This window comes from Neoarius graeffei, chromosome 10 (genome assembly GCF_027579695.1).
Source record: "Neoarius graeffei isolate fNeoGra1 chromosome 10, fNeoGra1.pri, whole genome shotgun sequence".
NCBI classification, from domain to species: domain Eukaryota; kingdom Metazoa; phylum Chordata; class Actinopteri; order Siluriformes; family Ariidae; genus Neoarius; species Neoarius graeffei.
In genome coordinates, this window is record NC_083578.1 from 7,709,535 (window position 1) to 7,731,602 (window position 22,068).

Consider the following 22,068-nt stretch of genomic DNA (forward strand, 5'->3'; position numbering starts at 1 on the left):
ATTATCTGTAGCCGCTTTATCCTGTTCTGCAGGGTCGCAGGCAAGCTGGAGCCTATCCCAGCTGACTACGGGCGAAAGGCGGGGTACACCCTGGACAAGTCGCCAGGTCATCACAGGGCTGACACATAGACACAGACAACCATTCACACTCACATTCACACCTACACTCAATTTAGAGTCACCAGTTAACCTAACCTGCATGTCTTTGGACTGTGGGGGAAACCGGAGCACCCAGAGGAAACCCACGTGGACACGGGGAGAACATGCAAACTCCACACAGAAAGGCTACATAGGGCTCTATATAGTGAGGACGCCATTTTGTAGTGCTGTCCGAAACCTTAGTGAGGATTATTTACACCCTATATAGTGCACTCAAAGTATCCCACAATGTATCACGAAAAGTAGTGTACAACAATGGTCACTAACCAGAGCAATATATCCCATCATGCATTGCAGTCGCACTGAAAGAAATCAAATCAAAAGTCTCAAATTTGATTTAATAAAAGGCAGCGGCAAAGAAGAAAGCATTCAGCCTTGATTTAAAAAGAACTGAAAGATGCAGGTACTTTGTATTTATTAATGTTAGAAATACACTCAGTATAATATGGATTTATCACAAAAATACTGTATACGCATGCATTTATTATTTTGAAAACCCACTAGCCGACTGATCTGACACGTTTTAATTGTGCGACAGTAATAACGTAAATACCAGCACGATGGAGTAGTGTCCGAAAGCGTTTTTTTTTTTTCATTTTACCAATGAGCTCAGTATATAGTCCTCTATATAGTAATTCCCTATATAGTGAGTAGGGAGTAGTGAACGAGTGAGTGATTTCGGACACAAAGAATATCTTCATTCAGATATGACAGACATTAAGTTAAATCTCTAACGATGCTCATAGTTCCTACTACTCAAGTTCTTGTTAACACACTTAGAACAGGGCTACAGTAACCCGAGAGTAATGATTCAGTGCCACACAGATGAAGACGGGTTCTCATTTTGAGTCCGGTTCTTCTTGAATATTTCTAAGAAACTACAGAATGCGATCTCATCCGTCCTGAAGCGCTTTACGTCTGAGTGTTAGGAAGTGCTGACACCGGAGACTCCTTTAGAAGAATATCGACAGTTATCGATTTTTCTTTGTTATTATGCAAAGGAGAAAGGAACCTAAGACTAAAATCGATCTTACTTCCTTTAAAATAAATAAATAAATAAATAACACTTTCTCAGAACGATTATCTACAACGATTTGCTTTTTCTTCTGTTCCATCTGAGACATCACAGGAACATTATGAGCCGATCAATATCATTTTCCAGTGTTTCATCTCTGATATTCTGAGAGAGAGAGAGAGAGAGAGAGAGAGAGAGAAAGGAAGCTAGAATTAACATGAAGGCACAGGAGGTTTGGAGATGAGCTTATCAGACACGTGTGTGTGTGTCGCTTTTCTGGTTGCTTCTCATCTAGAAACTCAAAGGCCTCGTCATGAAAAGTGTCGTGAGCCAGTGACTCATCACACACTCACTTCCTCTTCAATAACCAAAAAACCCGGCGAGCGGCGAAAGGCCACCATGCTGGAGCGCTCACAAAGCAGCCAGCTGAAATAAACATTTAACTTGTCAATAAAATCTCACCTCATTCATCTCATTATCTGTAGCCGCTTTATCCTGTTCTGCAGGGTCGCAGGCAAGCTGGAGCCTATCCCAGCTGACTACGGGCGAAAGGCGGGGTACACCCTGGACAAGTCGCCAGGTCATCACAGGGCTGACACATAGACACAGACAACCATTCACACTCACATTCACACCTACGGTCAATTTAGAGTCACCAGTTAACCTAACCTGCATGTCTTTGGACTGTGGGGGAAACCGGAGCACCCGGAGGAAACCCACGCGGACACGGGGAGAACATGCAAACTCCGCACTCGCCGGCCACGGGGCTCGAACCCGGACCTTCTTGCTGTGAGGCGACAGCGCTAACCACTACACCACCGTGCCGCCCCCTTATCAATAAAATGTGTGGGAAATAAATGAATAAATGAATAAATAACATGTTGAGTGTTTTGGATCTCGAACCCAATATGGACGCCCTCAACGCTGGCCGCTTTTATGTTGTCGTGAAAAAGCCCGAGTCATTCATGATCCACAGTTTTCCCTGGTGACCGTATTATGATGCTCTTTGTTGGTCAGATGCAGAAAATCGCTGCTAAATGTCTTTTTAATCACCCTCGTCTCCACTGTGGCCTTCGTTTTACTCTCGAGTGAAGGACAGGGTTGCTATGGTTATGCGCCTTTGTGTTTCCTATAATTGGTTTCGCTTGTCAAAGGACCAAGACTTCACAACAAAACTAATTAGTTTTGATAGAGTCCTGATATGTAGGAAGAATATTTATTTCCCCAACAACAATGCGCAAACGAATTCACGGATGTCAGACGCTTTAAATGTGGCAGCAGCAGCAGAATTAAATCCGTTTGCATGGAGGGTTTAATAAATACAAGTAAATCTGAGTCCAAGTGTTGATGTCAGACCAATATTAGGGCCATTTATGAGATATATTTAAATAATTTCTGTGATTATTATGTGATCTTGTGTGATTTTTAAAAAAAATGCAAAATAGCTTACATAAAAGCATTCGTTCAAAAATCTGTGCAGGACATATTATATGTAAGCCAGGAGAATAAACCTACAGTAAGGAATAAAACACAGAGAGGTGTGCGGTTAGAGGAAAATCATTAACCCTAGGGTGGTGTGATGAAGCGAATTTCCTGTTACCACCCCAGAGTGTATCTTGAAATGATTTATTCCTCTAATCTCACAGCAATTTTCCAACCATTACAACTATATACTAAAGAATGGCACATCATACTTTTTATCCATTTATAGTTACACTACCGTTCAAAAGTTTGGGGTCACCCAGACAATTTTGTGTTTTCCATGAAAAGTCACACTTTTATTTCCCACCATAAGTTGTAAAATGAATAGAAAATATAGTCAAGACATTTTTCTGGCCGGCGGCACGGTGGTGTAGTGGTTAGCGCTGTTGCCTCACAGCAAGAAGGTCCTGGGTTCGAGCCCCGTGGCCGGCGAGGGCCTTTCTGTGTGGAGTTTGCATGTTCTCCCCGTGTCCGTGTGGGTTTCCTCCGGGTGCTCCGGTTTCCCCCACAGTCCAAAGACATGCAGGTTAGGTTAACTGGTGACTCTAAATTGACCGTAGGTGTGAATGGTTGTCTGTGTCTATGTGTCAGCCCTGTGATGACCTGGCGACTTGTCCAGGGTGTACCCCGCCTTTCGCCCGTAGTCAGCTGGGATAGGCTCCAGCTTGCCTGCGACCCTGTAGAAGGATAAAGCGGCTAGAGATAATGAGATGAGATGAGATTTTTCTGGCCATTTTGAGCATTTAATCGACCCCACAAATGTGACGCTCCAGAAATTCAATCTGCTCAAAGGAAGGTCAGTTTTATAGCTTCTCTAAAGAGCTAAACTGTTTTCAGCTGTGCTAACATGATTGTACAAGGGTTTTCTAATCATCCATTAGCCTTCTGAGGCAATGAGCAAACACATTGTACCATTAGAACACTGGAGTGAGAGTTGCTGGAAATGGGCCTCTATACACCTATGGAGATATTGCACCAAAAACCAGACATTTGCAGCTAGAATAGTCATTTACCACATTAGCAATGTATAGAGTGGATTTCTGATTAGTCTAAAGTGATCTTCATTGAAAAGAACAGTGCTTTTCTTTCAAAAATAAGGACATTTCAAAGTGACCCCAAACTTTTGAACGGTAGTGTACATTTAGGGCCCGTTTACACGAGGATGCTGTCGGGTAAAAACGACTAAATATTTTATCGGAAGTGCCTTTCGTCTACATCGGGACGGCGTTTCCGAGGCTGAAAAACGGAAAAAATTGAAAACGCCTTCCAGAGTGGATAAGTTAAAAACAGCCCCCGTTGCATATCCGTCTAAACTACCCAATACGCCAAACTCTGCTCGGATCTGCTCACGTCAGGTACGCGTTTACGTCATACATATGTCATATACTGTACATGCCAGCCCGGGAAGTAAGAAAGTAAGTAAAAAAGTAAGAGCATGTCTGATTACATCAATCCAACAGACCTTCAAGCTGCTCTGGCAGCTTTAATAAACGTCCAGGAGTCCTTCGAATATCTATACCGAATCTGCACATATACCGTTAATGAACAGAGGCGGGTATAGTACACTCTTACTTTTTTACTTACTTTCTTACTTACCATAGCCAGAGTAGTCAAAGTTTTCGCGGCGCAGATGTGCAGATCAGACAAGACGGAAGACGTTGCGCATGCGTGCAGACATAGCGGAGGTCTTTCACAGCACCACCTAGCCGCCTGGCATGCACATCCAATTGAATTCCACACATTTCTGCGTCACCGTATAGACGCAGATTTCCTCCTTGAAAACGGTCGTGTAGACGCGGAAAAAAGTGAGAACGAAAACGGACTTTTGCGTTTTTGTTTCAGACCGTCCCCGTGTAAAGTGGGCCTTAATGTTATGGAATGTCCACGAAACAAGTCAGTTTCATTCCCACTTTCGCTCTACATTTCTGGGAAAGTGCAGCTTGTCACGTTGCAGAAAAACCGTAGCGTGTACCTCCTCAGTCCTGAAGATGTCAGAAAAAGTTACAACTTCAAGTCTGACTGCTACAAACCAGCGACACTAAAGACTCATTCCATGAACGTTAAATAAACATTTCCTTACTTTGAGAAAACGTCACCATATCACTGATTGCATGTTATTTTTTTAAGAGTTTATGTGGAGCATTCGCTGTAGAAATCCATCTGACAGAGCTGTTACTATCGAAACAATAAGTTATTTCGTGTTTTCTCTTATGTTAAAGCAGCTATAATCACACATTCCCTCGGTGTGCTTGTTGGAAGATTATTTTTCGGATTATTATACACCCACCTTTTATTTTTAACTTCTTAAATTCTACATATTGGGAGATGAAATTGTTAAATAGAGCTATAATTTCCATTTTTACATTCAAAAACCACAGTGGCCACAAACTTCTGTACTCAACTGTATCCTATAATGGTAAAGATGTGTGTGACATCAGTGTTTTGCTGTAAAGCATCAAGTCTGTGAAATAGTGGATGAGGTCATCTACTAGCTGTCGCCGAAGTGTTTTGTACCAGTCTACTGTACAAAGTGTCTACTAGCTGTCTACAATACATCTTCTGTCTACGAAATGTCTACTACCAGTCTACAAAGTGTATACTAGCTTTCTAAGAAGTGTCTACTACAGTCTACAAAGTGTCTACTTGCTATCTATGAAGTGTCTACTAATTGTCTTCAAAGTGTCTACTACCAGTCTACGAAGTGTATACTTGCTATCTATGAAGTGTCTACTAGTTGTCTTCAAAGTGTCTACGACCAGGCTACAAAGTGTCTACTACCAGTCTACAAAGGGTATACTAGCTGTCTATGAAGTGTCTACTTGCTATCTATGAAGTGTCTACTAGTTGTCTTCAAAGTGTCTACCACCAGTCTATGAAGTGTATACTAGCAGTCTATGAAGTGTATACTAGCAGTCTATGAAGTGTCTACTACAGTCTACAAAGTGTCTACTTGCTATCTATGAAGTGTCTACTAATTGTCTTCAAAGTGTCTACTACCAGTCTACAAAGTGTATACTAGCTGTCTATGAAGTGTCTACTAGTTGTCTTCAAAGTGTCTACGACCAGTCTACAAAGTATCTACTACCAGTCTTTGAAGTGTCTACTTGCTATCTATGAAATGTCTACTACCAGTCTACAAAGTGTATACTAGCTGTCTATGAAGTGTCTACTACCAGTCTATGAAGTGTCTACTTGCTATCTATGAAGTGTCTACTAGTTGTCTTCAAAGTGTCTACCACCAGTCTACGAAGTGTATACTAGCAGTCTATGAAGTATCTACTACAGTCTACAAAGTGTCTACTTGCTACCTATGAAGTGTCTACTAGTTGTCTTCAAAGTGTCTACTACCAGTCTACAAAGTGTCTACTACCAGTCTATGAACTGTCTACTTGCTATCTATGAAGTGTCTACTAGATGTCTCTACGAAGTGTCTACTACCAGTCTACAAAGTGTATACTAGTTGTCTATGAAGTGTCTACTACCAGTCTACGAAGTGTCTACTAGTTGTCTTCAAAGTGTCTACTACCAGTCTACAAAGTGTATACTACCAGTCTACAGTCTACAAAGTGTCTACTTGCTATCTATGAAGTGTCTATTAGTTGTCTTCAAAGTGTCTACTACCAGTCTACGAAGTGTCTACTAGTTGTCTTCAAAATGTCTACCACCAGTCTACGAAGTATCTACTACCAGTCCACAAAGTGTATACTAGCTATCTACGAAGTGTCTGCTTGCTATCTATGAAGTGTCTACTAGTTGTCTTCAAAGTGTCTACTACCAGTCTACAAAGTGTCTACTACCAGTCTATGAAGTGTCTACTTGCTATCTATGAAGTGTCTGCTAGATGTTTCTATGAAGTGTCTACTACCAGTCTACAAAGTGTATACTAGCTGTCTATGAAGTGTCTACTAGTTGTCTTCAAAGTGTCTACTACCAGTCTACAAAGTGTATATTACCAGTCTACAGTCTACAAAGTGTCTACTTGCTATCTATGAAGTGTCTACTAGTTGTCTTCAAAGTGTCTACTACCAGTCTACAAAGTGTCTACTAGTTGTCTTCAAAATGTCTACCACCAGTCTACGAAGTGTCTACTGCCAGTCCACAAAGTGTATACTAGCTGTCTACGAAGTGTCTACTTGCTATCTATGAAGTGTCTACTAGTTGTCTTCAAAGTGTCTACTACCAGTCTACAAAGTGTCTACTACCAGTCTATGAACTGTCTACTTGCTATCTATGAAGTGTCTACTAGATGTCTCTACGAAGTGTCTACTACCAGTCTACAAAGTGTATACTAGCTGTCTATGAAGTGTCTACTACCAGTCTACGAAGTGTCTACTAGTTGTCTTCAAAGTGTCTACTACCAGTCTACAAAGTGTATATTACCAGTCTACAGTCTACAGAGTGTCTACTTGCTATCTATGAAGTGTCTACTAGATGTCTCTACGAAGTGTCTACTACCAGTCTACAAAGTGTATACTAGCTGTCTATGAAGTGTCTACTACCAGTCTACAAAGTGTCTACTAGTTGTCTTCAAAATGTCTACCACCAGTCTATGAAGTGTCTACTGCCAGTCTACAAAGTGTCTACTACCAGTCTACAAAGTGTCTACTAGTTGTCTTCAAAGTGCCTACTACCAGTCTATAAGGTGTCTACTACCAGTCTATGAAGTGTCTACTACCAGTCTATTAAGTGTCTTCTACCAGTCTATGAAGTGTCTACTTGCTGTCTATTAAGTGTCTTCTAGATGTCTCTATGAAGTGTATAGTGTATACTAGTGTATACTAGCTGTCCACAAAGTGTCTACTACCAGTCTATGAAGTGTCTACTAGATGTCTCTACGAAGTGTCTTCTACCAGTCTATGAAGTGTCTACTTGCTGTCTATTAAGTGTCTTCTAGATGTCTCTATGAAGTGTATAGTGTATACTAGCTGTCCACAAAGTGTCTACTACTAATCTATGAAGTGTCTACTTGCTATCTATGAAGTGTTTTCTAGATGTCTCTACGAAGTGTCTATTACCAGTCTACAAAGTGTACACTAGCAGTCTACAAAGTGCCTTCTAGCTGTGTAGAAAGTGTCTTCTAGCTGTTAGTGACATTAACCCTGTAGAGATTGCGTTGTTTTGATTTCACAGGATGTTCCCACTAAGCTGGTGGCGAAGGCGGTGCCGCTGCCGATGGCCGTGAGAGGTCACTGGTTCCTGAGCCCTCGTACCGAGTACTGTGTGGCCGTACAGACCGCCATCCGCCAGCCTGATGGAGACTACCAGGTCCGCTCCATATCCTTTCATTCCTGTCCTCTTCAGTGAATCTGTCCAGCAACCTTGTTTACGCCTAATTCTTATAACCAGTATAATTTTATTATTATTATTATTATTATTATTATTATTATTATTATTACAGGTGTCTGAGTGGAGTCAGGTGGTGGAATTCTGTACTGGAGGTAAGAATCATCACAACAGCACCCAAGTTTTATTCTGTAACACTCTATTTTCACGTTGTTTATTAGTTTCATACATTACCCACAATGCCGTTCTGATCGTGGTGTAGAGAGATTTAACCAGTGCTTCATCTCTACCTAAAGAGAGCGATGCAGCGGCGCTTTAGTCCTTTAGTCTTTCCAGCTCTCTCACCTCCTGACCTGTACACTCTGCTCAAACAGGACTGGGTTTCCCAAAAGCCCCTTAACGCTAAGAGCATCTTAATTAGGAGACAGAATGTTCATTGTGCTGCTCGCTCTACCATTTAACAATGATCCTTGTGCTACGATGCTTTTCGGAAACTCGGCACACCACCGTTAGCGCCATCGTAATAATCATTTTATAGATCTCCAACTAGCTGAGCCGAGTCTGGGATTTTGAGTCCAGCATTTGTACCGACGTCTCCACTCTTTCTACATTGGATTTCTTGTCAATATGACATCACTGGGGGGAAAAAAAGTGTATAAATAAGCTTTTTTTTCTTTTTAGGAGGTACAGTGGTGCTTGAAAGTTTGTGAACCCTTTAGAATTTTCTATATTTCTGCATAAATATGACCTAAAACATCATCAGATTTTCACACAAGTCCTAAAAGTAGATAAAGAGAACCCAGTTAAACAAATGAGACAAAAATATTATACTTGGTCATTTATTTATTGAGGAAAATGATCCAATATTACATATCTGTGAGTGGCAAAAGTATGTGAACCTCTAGGATTAGCAGTTAATTTGAAGGTGAAATTAGAGTCAGGTGTTTTCAATCAATGGGATGATAATCAGGTGTGAGTGGGCACCCTGTTTTATTTAAAGAACAGGGATCTATCAAAGTCTGATCTTCACAACACATGTTTGTGGAAGTGTATCATGCCACGAACAAAGGAGATTTCTGAGGACCTCAGAAAAAGCGTTGTTGATGCTCATCAGGCTGGAAAAGGTTACAAAACCATCTCAAAAGAGTTTGGACTCCACCAATCCACAGTCAGACAGATTGTGTACAAATGGAGGAAATTCAAGACCATTGTTACCCTCCCCAGGAGTGGTCGACCAACAAAGATCATTCCAAGAGCAAGGCATGTAATAGTCGGCGAGGTCACAAAGGACCCCAGGGTAACTTCTAAGCAACTGAAGGCCTCTCTCACATTGGCTAATGTTAATGTTCATGAGTCCACCATCAGGAGAACACTGAACAACAATGGTGTGCATGGCAGGGTTGCAAGGAGAAAGCCACTGCTCTCCGAAAAGAACATTGCTGCTCATCTGCAGTTTGCTAAAGATCACGTGGACAAGCCAGAAGGCTACTGGAAAAATGTTTTGTGGACAGATGAGACCAAAATAGAACTTTTTGGTTTAAATGAGAAGCACTATGTTTGGAGAAAGGAAAACAGTACATTCCAGCATAAGAACCTTATCCCATCTGTGAAACATGTTGGTGGCAGTATCATGGTTTGGGCCTGTTTTGCTGCATCTGGGCCAGGACGGCTTGCCATCATTGATGGAACAATGAATTCTGAATTATACCAGCGAATTCTAAAGGAAAATGTCAGGACATCTGTCCATGAACTGAATCTCAAGAGAAGGTGGGTCATGCAGCAAGACAACGACCCTAAGCACACAAGTCGTTCTAGCAAAGAATGGTTAAAGAAGAATAAAGTTAATGTTCTGGAATGGCCAAGTCAAAGTCCTGACCTTAATCCAATGGAAATGTTGTGGAAGGACCTGAAGCGAGCAGTTCATGTGAGGAAGCCCACCAACATCCCAGAGTTGAAGCTGTTCTGTACGGAGGAACGGGCTAAAATTCCTCCAAGCCGGTGTGCAGGACTGATCAACAGTTACCGCAAATGTTTAGTTGCAGTTATTGCTGCACAAGGGGGTCACACCAGATACTGAAAGCAAAGGTTCACATACTTTTGCCACTCACAGATATGTAATAGTGGATCATTTTCCTCAATAAATAAATGACCAAGTATAATATTTTTGTCTCATTTGTTTAACTGGGTTCTCTTTATCTACTTTTAGGACTTGTGTGAAAATCTGATGATGTTTTTGGTCATATTTATGCAGAAATATAGAAAATTCTAAAGGGTTCACAAAATTTCAAGCACTACTGTAGCTAATGTAAAAAAACGAAACCTGATCATTTCCCTGGTATCAGACTGGGACACAATCTCTACCTTCTTACAGCAATACTGAAATAAAGGAATAATGAGGAAAAGAGGGCAGAGTTTTACTTTACATATTTGTACTCTACTTCTCAAACTTTACTGAGTAGGAACTCTCCACTTCCTGCTTGCTAAATGTTAGAACAGATCTCCTGTAATTGATATAATTATATTCTATGTGTAGACAAGTAATGATTAGTGATGTTTATTGTCCGATTTTGGTTCTTAACCCTGAGCTAGAAGGCTAATCTAGGTAAGAAATAAGGAAAGAAAGTGATGTGTAGCTCTCAGCTTCGCTTACACGTTAACAGCAGCGGTGTGCGAGACTAAATAAGCTACAGACACCGAACATGTCGTGGCTGCAGACTGGCTGCATTTGGAGTTGTGTGATCGTATTTCTGTGCTGTAGATTACGCTGTAGATCATCTGCAGCAGCTCCTGGATAAAGCTCGGGGTGTAGCGGGAAGGCTGCTGCGCTTCTCTGTGTTTTACCGCAACCAGCACCCCGAATACTTCCACTATGTCAGGTTGGTATCAGTTCATCATTTTACCTTTTTCTTTCTCTCCAATCATCCAAAAAAAAAAAAATCTGCCTGAAATCACACATTTGAATAATGTATGTGGAAGAGGGCAGACAGCACTCGATACACTCAGAGGAACAAATGCGGCTGGCTAGCTGGCTTCATGTGTCGAGGAGGAAGCACATCATGTTAGCCTTCATCCTCCCTGTTAGAGCTGGCGGCTGGGGAAATAAAAGATTGTAAAAAGAAATCATGGTATTATCGTTAATATCATGTTTTTTTTTTTGCTAACGTGCATCACACAAGTTTCCTTTGAAACACCACGAGTCCCAGTATTCCCATGTAGCCAGTCTATGATACTTAAAGCCACAAATCTTAATTGAGACACAGAGTATTCAGTGTGATGGTCTCTCTACCACTTAATGACAATCTTTAATTTGATGAATTTTATAGACCCCTTCGCAGTAAACGTCATTCATACGTAAGCGGAAATTGCGCGCGCAGCCTGGACCCAAAAAAGACTCAGAAATGCCTAGTTGTTGTTAGGACTAGGACTGTTTTGGCCTCTAGAGGCCGCTGTTATTTCCTTTTCATGTCGTGTTTATTTTGGCCTCTAGAGGCCGCCACTGTTCCTGTGTTTTGTGTTTGTGTTAATTGCCTAATTATCTTCACCTGTGTCCTTAATTAGTTTGTCTATTTATACCCCTGAGTTCAGTCCTCTTGTCACGGAGTCTTTGTGCTGTTATGTTTATCTCCAGTTTCCTTTGTACTGTGTTTTTTTATCTTCTTAGCTTTTGAATTTTTGCACTTTGCTTTTCTTTTGGATTATACTCTTTGGTTTTTTTTTTGTCTTTTGTTTTGCCCTGTATATAGTGTATATAGTTTAAATAAACCTTTTGATTCTTTTTCTACTTCCGCCTCACGCCTCTGCATTTGAGTCATCCCCCTGGTGGCCTAGTGGGGGTTTGCTGGATTATCACACCAACGAACCAGGTTCGAATCCCAGCAAAACCCTAACAGAAAGACTCCGTCATGACCGACTCAGCAGAGGCTGCTTCAACTGTCTACCCGGCCAACCTTCAGGGAATTATGGCAGCTTTGACACGCTTCGGAGCGACCATGGACGCTCATGGACGTACACTCACCAGCCAACGTGAGGCCCTCGCTCGCCACGAGGAACTGCTTTGGGAAAACCCTGGCACAGCTGACATCTCTGCCTGCATCTCCTGCTCCTGATCCAGTTCCTGCTCCTGATCCAGCTCCCACTCCTGCTCCAGTGCCTCCTGCAATGCTGCCTTCTTCACCTCGCGAACCCAGCCTTCCTGCACCACAGAGGTATGACGGCAAGCACAGTGAGTGCCGAGAGTTCCTTACCCAGTGTCAACTCACCTTTGAGCTTCAGCCTACCACCTACACTACGGATCGCCGCAAGATTGCCTTTGTGATAACCTTATTAGCTGGTAAGGCGCGAGCCTGGGCTACTGCTATCTGGCAAAGACAGGGACCTGAGTGCTTTGATTTCCAGCTGTTTTCTGAAGAGATGCTTCAGGTCTTCGATCAGGCAGACATCAGTACCGACGCAGCCCGAAAGCTCATGTCCATCCGGCAAGGAGGAAGCGTCGCAGATTACGCCATCTCGTTCCGAACACTCGCAGCAGTAAGTGGATGGAACGAGACTGCCCTGGTGTCAGCCTTCCACCATGGTCTGTCTGACCCCATCAAGGACGGTCTGGCCTCTATTGGATGCCCAAGTGACCTCGAAACCCTCATCTCACATGCTATTCGTCTGGACAACAGGATGAGAGAACGCCACCAAGCCTTGAGCCCCCCCAGCCTCCCTACCTCTACCTGGAGACCGTCTACCTCCTTCAGTGACTGTCCAGAACCCATGCAAGTGGGTCGTACTCGCCTCTCCGCATCTGAGAGGGAGCGCAGAAGGAGGGACAAGTGCTGCATCTACTGTGGCAAGCCTGGTCACTTCCGAGCATCATGTCCCGAACTCTTGGGAAAAGGACCGCCCCGTCCAGCCGAGGGAGGGTTGTGACGGGGCCTACCCTCTCTCCCGGACTCCCTGGCCAAGGAATCTACATCCCGGTCTCCATCTCCTGGGGTGAGTCTGTCCACTCTTGTCAAGCTTTGATAGACTCAGGGGCGGCTGGGAACTTTATGGATATTCACTTCGCCCAAAGCATCAATATTCCGACTGCACCTCTTGAAGTCCCACTGTCTGTGTCTGCCCTCGATGGCCAAGCGTTAGGTGATGGAAGAGTCACCCAAGTTACTTCTCCAGTTTTCCTCCAGTCTCAAGGTCACAAGGAAGAAATATCCCTGCACCTGATTCCTTCACCTGAGTTCCCAGTTATTCTAGGCCTTCCTTGGCTTACTCGCCACAACCCTCGCATAGACTGGGTAACAAGCCAGGTTGTGGAATGGGGCCCTGCATGCCATGCCTCTTGTCTGCTCTCTAGCTCTCCTGTGTCTCCTGCCGAGCCCCCTGATCTCACCGAGTTATCTCAAGTTCCCACAGAGTACTGGGATCTCAAGGAGGTATTCAGCAAGAGCAGGGCCGCCGTTCTTCCTCCGCACCGGGCCTACGACTGTGCCATCGACTTGCTCCCTGGGACTACCCCTCCTCGTGGCAGACTGTTTTCCCTCTCTCAGCCAGAACGCAAGGCTATGGAGGAATACCTCAAAGACGCCCTGGTCTCTGGGTTCATTCGACCCTCCACCTCACCTGCTGGTGCCGGCTTCTTCTTTGTCGGCAAGAAGGATGGGGGGCTTCGACCATGTATTGACTACAGGGGCCTGAACAAGATTACTGTGCGCAACCGATATCCTCTTCCGCTGATGTCCACTGCTTTCGACCTGCTCCAAGGCGCCACCGTCTTCACCAAGTTGGACCTACGGAACGCATACCACCTCATCCGTATCCGACAGGGAGACGAGTGGAAGACTGCCTTTAACACCCCGTCTGGGCACTACGAATACCAGGTGATGCCCTTCGGACTCACCAACGCACCAGCTGTTTTTCAGGCCCTAATCAACGACGTCTTAAGGGACATGATTAACCTATACGTTTTTGTCTACCTCGATGACATCCTTATCTTTTCCAAGACCGTGCAGGAGCACCGCCACCATGTCCGCCAGGTTCTCCAGAGGCTGCTACAGAACAATCTGTTCGCCAAGGCCCAGAAATGCGAATTTCATGTTCCCGAGGTCTCCTTTCTGGGATTTATTGTACGGACAGGCCAACTCCAAATGGACCCTGCCAAGACCCTGGCCGTCCGGGATTGGCCTACTCCCAAGTCCGTTAAGGAGGTTCAGCGGTTCTTAGGATTCGCTAACTTCTACCGCAAGTTCATCAGGAACTTCAGTTCTGTGGCAGCACCCATGTCAGACCTCACCAAAGGGACAGGTGGATCTTATGGCTGGTCTCCTCAGGCAGAAAAGGCGTTCAAAGACCTCAAGGACCGCTTCTGCACGGCACCCATTCTGGTTCTCCCGGACACCTCCCAACCATTCATCGTGGAGGTGGACGCCTCGGACAGTGGTGTCGGCGCGGTGCTCTCTCAACGTTCGGAAGGAAAGCTGCACCCCTGCGCTTACTTCTCCCACCGCCTGAGTCCTGCTGAGTCCCGGTACGATGTGGGGGATCGAGAACTGCTAGCGGTCAAACTGGCCCTTGAGGAGTGGAGGCACTGGCTGGAGGGAGCACAACATCCATTCCTGGTTTGGACTGACCACAAGAACCTGGAGTACCTCCAGCAAGCCAAGAGACTGAACCCTCGACAGGCTAGGTGGGCCCTGTTTTTCAGTCGGTTTGACTTCACCCTCTCATACCGCCCCGGCTCCAAGAACACCAAACCTGACACACTGTCCAGACTGTTCTCTGCCACTAACAGGGAGAATGAAGTCGGGCCTATTATCCCTGTGTCCCGGATTGTGGCCCCTGTCCGCTGGGGTATTGAGGAGGCTGTCCGACGAGCCCAATGCCAGGACCCCGGTCCTGGGACGGGGCCACCAGGCCTCTTGTACGTCCCACATCAAGCCCGGGCCAAGGTTCTCCAGTGGGGTCACTCTTCCCCTCTCACCGCCCACCCGGGAGCTCGGAGGACCCTGGACTTCCTGAAAAGACGCTTCTGGTGGCCTAACATGGAGAAGGAAGTAAGGTCATTTGTCCTGTCCTGTGAGGTTTGCACCAGAACCAAGAACCCACGACAGCGTCCCCAGGGTCTCCTGCATCCTCTGACCATTCCCCGGCGTCCCTGGTCCCACGTGGCAGTCGACTTTATCACGGGTCTCCCTGAGTCACAAGGTAACACGGTCATTTTGGTCTTAGTTGACAGATTCTCCAAGGCCTGCCGCTTCATACCACTGTGCAAACTCCCCTCTGCTCTTGAAACTGCGAAACTTTTGTTTAATCATGTCTTCCGAGTCTTTGGTCTTCCACAGGACATCGTCTCAGACCGAGGGCCCCAGTTCTCCTCCCGAGTGTGGCACGGGTTCTGCAAGGTCATCGGAGCCACTGCCAGCCTCTCCTCTGGGTTTCACCCACAGTCCAATGGTCAGACGGAGAGGCTCAACCAGGACCTGGAAACCACCCTGCGAGGCCTGGCTATGGATAACCCGACATCGTGGAGCACCTGGCTGCCATGGGCGGAGTACGCCCACAACACCCTGCAGTCATCGGCCACCAAGCTGTCGCCATTCCAGTGCCAATTCGGGTTCCAGCCACCTCTGTTCCCGGACCAGGAGGAGGACGCGGGGGTGCCCTCGGTCAACCAATATGTGAGACGGTGTCGCAAGACCTGGAGCAAGGTCAGGAAGACCCTCATACAGACCTCCAGAACCAACCAGACTCAGGCCAACCGCCATAGAAGACCTGCATACGCTTTCCGCCCTGGGCAGCGTGTTTGGCTGTCCACTAAGGACCTTCCACTGCGGGTGGAGAACCGCAAGCTTGCTCCTCGCTACATTGGCCCCTTCAAGGTGGTGCGCAGGGTGAACCCTGTCTCCTACCGGCTCCAGTTGCCCCGGACTCTGAGGATCAACCCCACTTTCCATGTTTCCCTGTTACGGCCCGTACTGACGTCTACGTATGCCCCTGCCCCTAGGAACCCCCCACCCCCCCGCATCTTCCAGGGGCAGACTGTGTTCACTGTGAATCGCCTGCTTGACTCCCGCCGGGTCCGCGGCGGGTTGCAATATCTGGTGGACTGGGAGGGCTATGGTCCTGAGGAGCGCTGCTGGGTTCCTGCTCGGGATGTCCTTGATAAAGAACTATGTCGGGACTTCCATTCGGCCCATCCGGATCGCCCTGGGAACGTCAGGAGACGCTCCTAGAGGGGGGGGTCCTGTTAGGACTAGGACTGTTTTGGCCTCTAGAGGCCGCTGTTATTTCCTTTTCATGTCGTGTTTATTTTGGCCTCTAGAGGCCGCCACTGTTCCTGTGTTTTGTGTTTGTGTTAATTGCCTAATTATCTTCACCTGTGTCCTTAATTAGTTTGTCTATTTATACCCCTGAGTTCAGTCCTCGGAGTCTTTGTGCTGTTATGTTTATCTCCAGTTTCCTTTGTACTGTGTTTTTTGATCTTCTTAGCTTTTGAATTTTTGCACTTTGCTTTTCTTTTGGATTATACTCTTTGGTTTTTTTTTGTCTTTTGTTTTGCCCTGTATATAGTGTATATAGTTTAAATAAACCTTTTGATTCTTTTTCTACTTCCGCCTCACGCCTCTGCATTTGAGTCATCCCCCTGGTGGCCTAGTGGGGGTTTGCTGGATTATCACACCAACGAACCAGGTTCGAATCCCAGCAAAACCCTAACAGTTGTTGTGTTGTCGGGTGTCAGAATTGTAGCAGTGATGGGGTTAAAATGTACAGAATTCCAGCAGGATCTCACCCATTCCAAAAAAATCGCTGACGTCTATGGCTACAAGCCATCGAACGTGTAGACTGGGATGAAAGCACCATCAAAAATGTGTGGGTTTGCAGCGCCCACTTCATCACAGGTAAGATCAGGCTATTTATTAAATCTTTCTTTTTTATTCTTTCTAGTCTTCGTTTATTGATGTAGCAAAATACTTTGGTAACGTTTGTCTGATTAGCTGGGTCATAGTTACACAATGTAATGAATATTGTTAGCATGTTAACTTAGCTTTGCATGCAATTTTGTTTGTAGGAGAGGTCTCGCTTGACTCAAGCAGTCCAGATTTTGTGCCATCATTATTTGTGTATGCCGAAAATCACAATTTTAAAGCAAGGATGGAAAGGTAAAATTGTGTGCCCTCACTCTAAATGCCAACTTACGTTGACTGCTCCAACCTAGCTCCCGCCCCGTTCAGTTTCATTTCTGCTCTCTGCCTCTCACTTTTTACGCAGCTCTGATTTCTCTTAGCTGCACTCTTTACACTATCATTCCTTTCATGCCATTACCTCCTGCAAATTGCTGTTTAGTGTTGGTATTTGCTGTTGTAGCTAAAGCCACAGTGCCATCACATCACTGGCATAATTTGATTAAAACAAAATGAATATGAATGTCCCATTGTTAATCAAGTTGTACATGCCCGCACATAACATAATCATATGCATCTAAAGACTTGTAGGCACGAAGTTTTTCGTGGGTGTACACTGAAGTCTTGTCAATAAGGTATGAGTATATATCTGGCCACCGACTAGTGGCCTAGTGGTAGCGTGGCAAGGCATGCTGCAATACAGATGTGCATGGGGAGTTAAACTCTCGTGGTTACCAGAGGACTAGCCCCCCACTGTAACCCTAGCTATGTAATAGGCGAGAGGCCGAGGGCTACGGAAACGGAGATCGGCGCCGCCCGATGCGCCACCATCAGAGTTGGGCCTGGTTAGTACTTGAGTGGGAGACTGCCTAGGAATACCAGATACTGGGCGTGGGAAGGACTTTGACTTTTTTTGATATATCTGGCCATTGTATACCAGGGAACTTACTAACATCGTCCGTCCACCCTTTAATTAAATACGGATCCGGTAGGCGATGTCTACTTGTTAGAGTTAACTTATTTATGTAGCATTCTTGATCTTGTAACGACAATTGTTTTGCATAATCTGACAGCTCATAATGCCGGTCTATGGGCAGCACCATTGTTTCTGAGTCCAGGCTGCGTACGCATCCTGGCAACGGTCGGTTTGTTTACGAACATGCGAAGGGGTCTATTTGTATGGAACTTTTAACAATAAATGTTGTCGCAAATTAGCTTTACAGAAATCTGGATGTAGATTTAGATCCATAACAAGTTAAACAGAAGTGACAGAGGCAAAGAAAAGCTCCCTGAGATGACAGTCTTCTGTTTACATTTTTACAGCCCAGAAATTAGCTCTGCCCAGACCACGCCCCTGGGGGGCAAAAATCCAACACACTGGGTATTTATGATTTTAACAGACGGACTGGTGTTGACTGTGTGGAAAGTTGTCCGTGTTTCTGCAGTAACTCTAAAAGTTACAGACCGCTGCTTTAAGTTTGCAAAGTATATACAACTAGGGTAGTACAAGTTTTGAAAACATGTTGGTTGAAACCTAGATGTTTTAACTTTTATTAATTATGCATTATGCCAAAATTATTGGCACCTTTCGTTAAAATTAATAGCACTGCAACATTTATAAGAAGGTTTTTGTTTTTTAATTTAGTTATACCGTAGATGTATTTGTGGACACTCTCAGCCAACGTTACACTGAGAGTCCTGAGCAATTCTTTGATTTGCTTGTCTTCTATCCAGCTTGGTATATCATCTGGTATATTGAGCCCTGTTTGAGATAAAAAAAAATTTTAATGTATGAAACCATTTTCTCTCTGTTCATTTTTATCCAAAGAACAAAATGTGGTGGTTTAATGCCGCCGTCTCTGAAAGACAACAGCGGCAGTCATGGCTCGCCCATCAACGGAAAACTCTGTGGCGTCTTCCTGAGCTGCAACACCGAGTTCGACACAGGCCTCCCTCCTAAAGACTCACCCTACGGCCCCTTACGCTTCCAGGTCTCCGCCGCGCTCCTCCTGAAGCCTGAGACACACCTCTACTTCGCAGATTTCTACTGCATGTACACAGCGTATCACTACGTCGTCTTGGTGCTGGCCCCAGTCGGCTCGGAGGGCGACCGCTTCTGTGACGGGCGTCTTCCCCTGCTGGATCTCACGTCCAATCCTTTCCTGACGTACGTCCCTGGGGAGGAACCGATGTTCTGTCACGCCAGTGATGTCATCCTGGAAGTTCTGTACACCGAGGCGCTGCCTTTGGATCAAGGCACGGTGACGCAGATCAGCGGCCATCACCAGCTCATGAGCCTCTCCACAGCCAACGCCAAGAAGGACCCGAGCTGCAAGGTGTGTAACATCAGCGTCGGGCGCTGAGAGACCGAGTCCGGATTGAACTGGTGCAATATTTTTGATGCCACAGTTTGCATCTAGAACTGTGCTAGAGCACAAAAAATGGTTGTAGAAAAGAAAGTGACGAATCTTAGCAGTGTTATGAAGATTATTTGAAAAAAAAAGTGACAAAAATGTTCTGGATGGAAAACTAGCACATACTGATTGTTATACAGTACTGTGCAAAAGTCTTGGCACCCTGTTGTTGTTTTTTTTCCCCCCATACAAACTTTGTTATAGATTTCTATTTTATGACTTCTACATTATCGAGTCAAAACATTACAAAAACATTTTAGTGTTCCAAACGTTCGTTCATTTTCCAGCACAAAATTAAATGTTACAGAAAAAAAAATGTTTATATCTGAGACTGGGTTTTGGTGCAAAATGAAGAAGTGAGTGTGACAGTCAAAGTGTCCAGAAGAACCGTGGCTGGTTCTGTAAGATGCTCAGTAAAACCTACAGCTCATTTCCACATAAAACTGCACTCACTGGACCTGAGACAGATTTTTTTTTTTTTAAAGTAAAGGGTTGTCTCACACTTTGTTATTTTGATGTATTATGGCTTACTGCTTATGGTTTATATATACTACCGTTCAAAAGTTTGGGGTCACCCAGACAATTTTGTGTTTTCCATGAAAAGTCACACTTTTATTTACCACCATAAGTTGTAAAATGAATAGAAAATATAGTCGAGACATTTTTCTGGCCATTTTGAGCATTTAATCGACCTCACAAATGTGATGCTCCAGAAACTCAATCTGCTCAAAGGAAGGTCAGTTTTATAGCTTCTCTAAAGAGCTCAACTGTTTTCAGCTGTGCTAACATGATTGTACAAGGGTTTTCTAATCATCCATTAGCCTTCTGAGGCAATGAGCAAACACATTGTACCATTAGAACACTGGAGTGAGAGTTGCTGGAAATGGGCCTCTATACACCTATGTACAGTAGTGCTTGATATTTTGTGAACCCTTTAGAATTTTCTATATTTCTGCATAAATATGACCAAAAACATCATCAGATTTTCACACAAGTCCTACAAGTAGATAAAGAGAACCCAGTTAAACAAATGAGACAAAAATATTAGACTTGGTCATTTATTTATTGAGGAAAATGATCCAATATTACATATCTGCGAGTGGCAAAAGTATGTGAACCTTTGCTTTCAGTATCTGGTGTGACCCCCTTGTGCAGCAATAACTGCAACTAAACGTTTGCGGTAACTGTTGATCAGTCCTGCACACCGGCTTGGAGGAATTTTAGCCCGTTCCTCCATACAGAACAGCTTCAACTCTGGGATGTTGGTGGGTTTCCTCACATGAACTGCTCGCTTCAGGTCCTTCCATAATATTTCCATTGGATTAAGGTCAGGACTTTGACTTGGCCATTCCAAAACATTAACTTTATTCTTCTTTAACCATTCTTTGGTAGAACTACTTGTGTGCTTAGGGTCGTTGTCTTGCTGCATGACCCACCTTCTCTTGAGATTCAGTTCATGGACAGATGTCCTGACATTTTCCTTTAGAATTTGCTGGTATAATTCAGAATTCATTGTTCCATCAATGATGGCAAGCTGTCCTGGCCCAGATGCAGCAAAACAGGCCCAAACCATGATACTACCACCACCATGTTTCACAGATGGGATAAGGTTCTTATGCTGGAATGCAGTGTTTTCCTTTCTCCAAACATAGTGCTTCTCATTTAAACCAAAAAGTTCTATTTTGGTCTCATCTGTCCACAAAACATTTTTCCAATAGCCTTCTGGCTTGTCCACGTGATCTTTAGCAAACTGCAGATGAGCAGCAATGTTCTTTTCGGAGAGCAGTGGCTTTCTCCTTGCAACCCTGCCATGCACACCATTGTTGTTCAGTGTTCTCCTGATGGTGGACTCATGAATATTAACATTAGCCAATGTGAGAGAGGCCTTCAGTTGCTTAGAAGTTACCCTGGGGTCCTTTGTGACCTCGCCGACTATTACATGCCTTGCTCTTGGAATGATCTTTGTTGGTCGACCACTCCTGGGGAGGGTAACAATGGTCTTGAATTTTCTCCATTTGTACACAATCTGTCTGACTGTGGATTGGTGGAGTCCAAACTCTTTAGAGATGGTTTTGTAACCTTTTCCAGCATGATGAGCATCAACAACGCTTTTTCTGACGTCCTCAGAAATCTCCTTTGTTCGTACCATGATACACTTCCACAAACATGTGTTGTGCAGATCAGACTTTGATAGATCCCTGTTCTTTAAATAAAACAGGGTGCCCACTCACACCTGATTGTCATCCCATTGATTGAAAACACCTGACTCTAATTTCACCTTCAAATTAACTGCTAATCCTAGAGGTTCACATACTTTTGCCACTCACAGGTATGTAATATTGGATCATTTTCCTCAATAAATAAATGACCAAGTATAATATTTTTGTCTCATTTGTTTAACTGGGTTCTCTTTATCTACTTTTAGGACTTGTGTGAAAATCTGATGTTGTTTTTGGTCATATTTATGCAGAAATATAGAAAATTCTAAAGGGTTCACAAACTTTCAATAGATATTCATTGTTTCATTGTAGATATTGCACCAAAAACCAAATATTTGCAGCTAGAATAGTCATTTACCACATTAGCAATGTATAGAGTGGATTTCTGATTAGTTTAAAGTGATCTTCATTGAAAAGAACAGTGCTTTTCTTTCAAAAATAAGGACATTTCAAAGTGACCCCAAACTTTTGAACAGTAGTGTGTGTATATATAAAGTTGAAACATTTCATTTCATTATTTTTAAGCATTTTTGGTCAACAGCATTTCTTTACACCTGCCTAAGACTTTTGCACAGGACTGTATTTATAAATAAATAAAATATTTAATATGATTT

The 22,068-nt window shown here is 44.2% G+C and overlaps 1 protein-coding gene across 1 annotated transcript in view; it reads left to right on the forward strand.

Moving 5' to 3' along the window:
• Positions 1–19,184, forward strand: part of LOC132892402 (phytanoyl-CoA hydroxylase-interacting protein) — a 37,526-nt gene extending 18,342 nt beyond the window's left edge. The window contains exons 3-6 of the mRNA XM_060930663.1: positions 7,787–7,921; positions 8,055–8,094; positions 10,698–10,815; positions 18,650–19,184. Coding sequence (XP_060786646.1) covers positions 7,787–7,921; positions 8,055–8,094; positions 10,698–10,815; positions 18,650–19,184 — 828 coding nt within the window. The remainder of the gene's footprint in view (positions 1–7,786; positions 7,922–8,054; positions 8,095–10,697; positions 10,816–18,649) is intronic.
• The last annotated feature ends 2,884 nt before the right edge of the window (positions 19,185–22,068 follow it).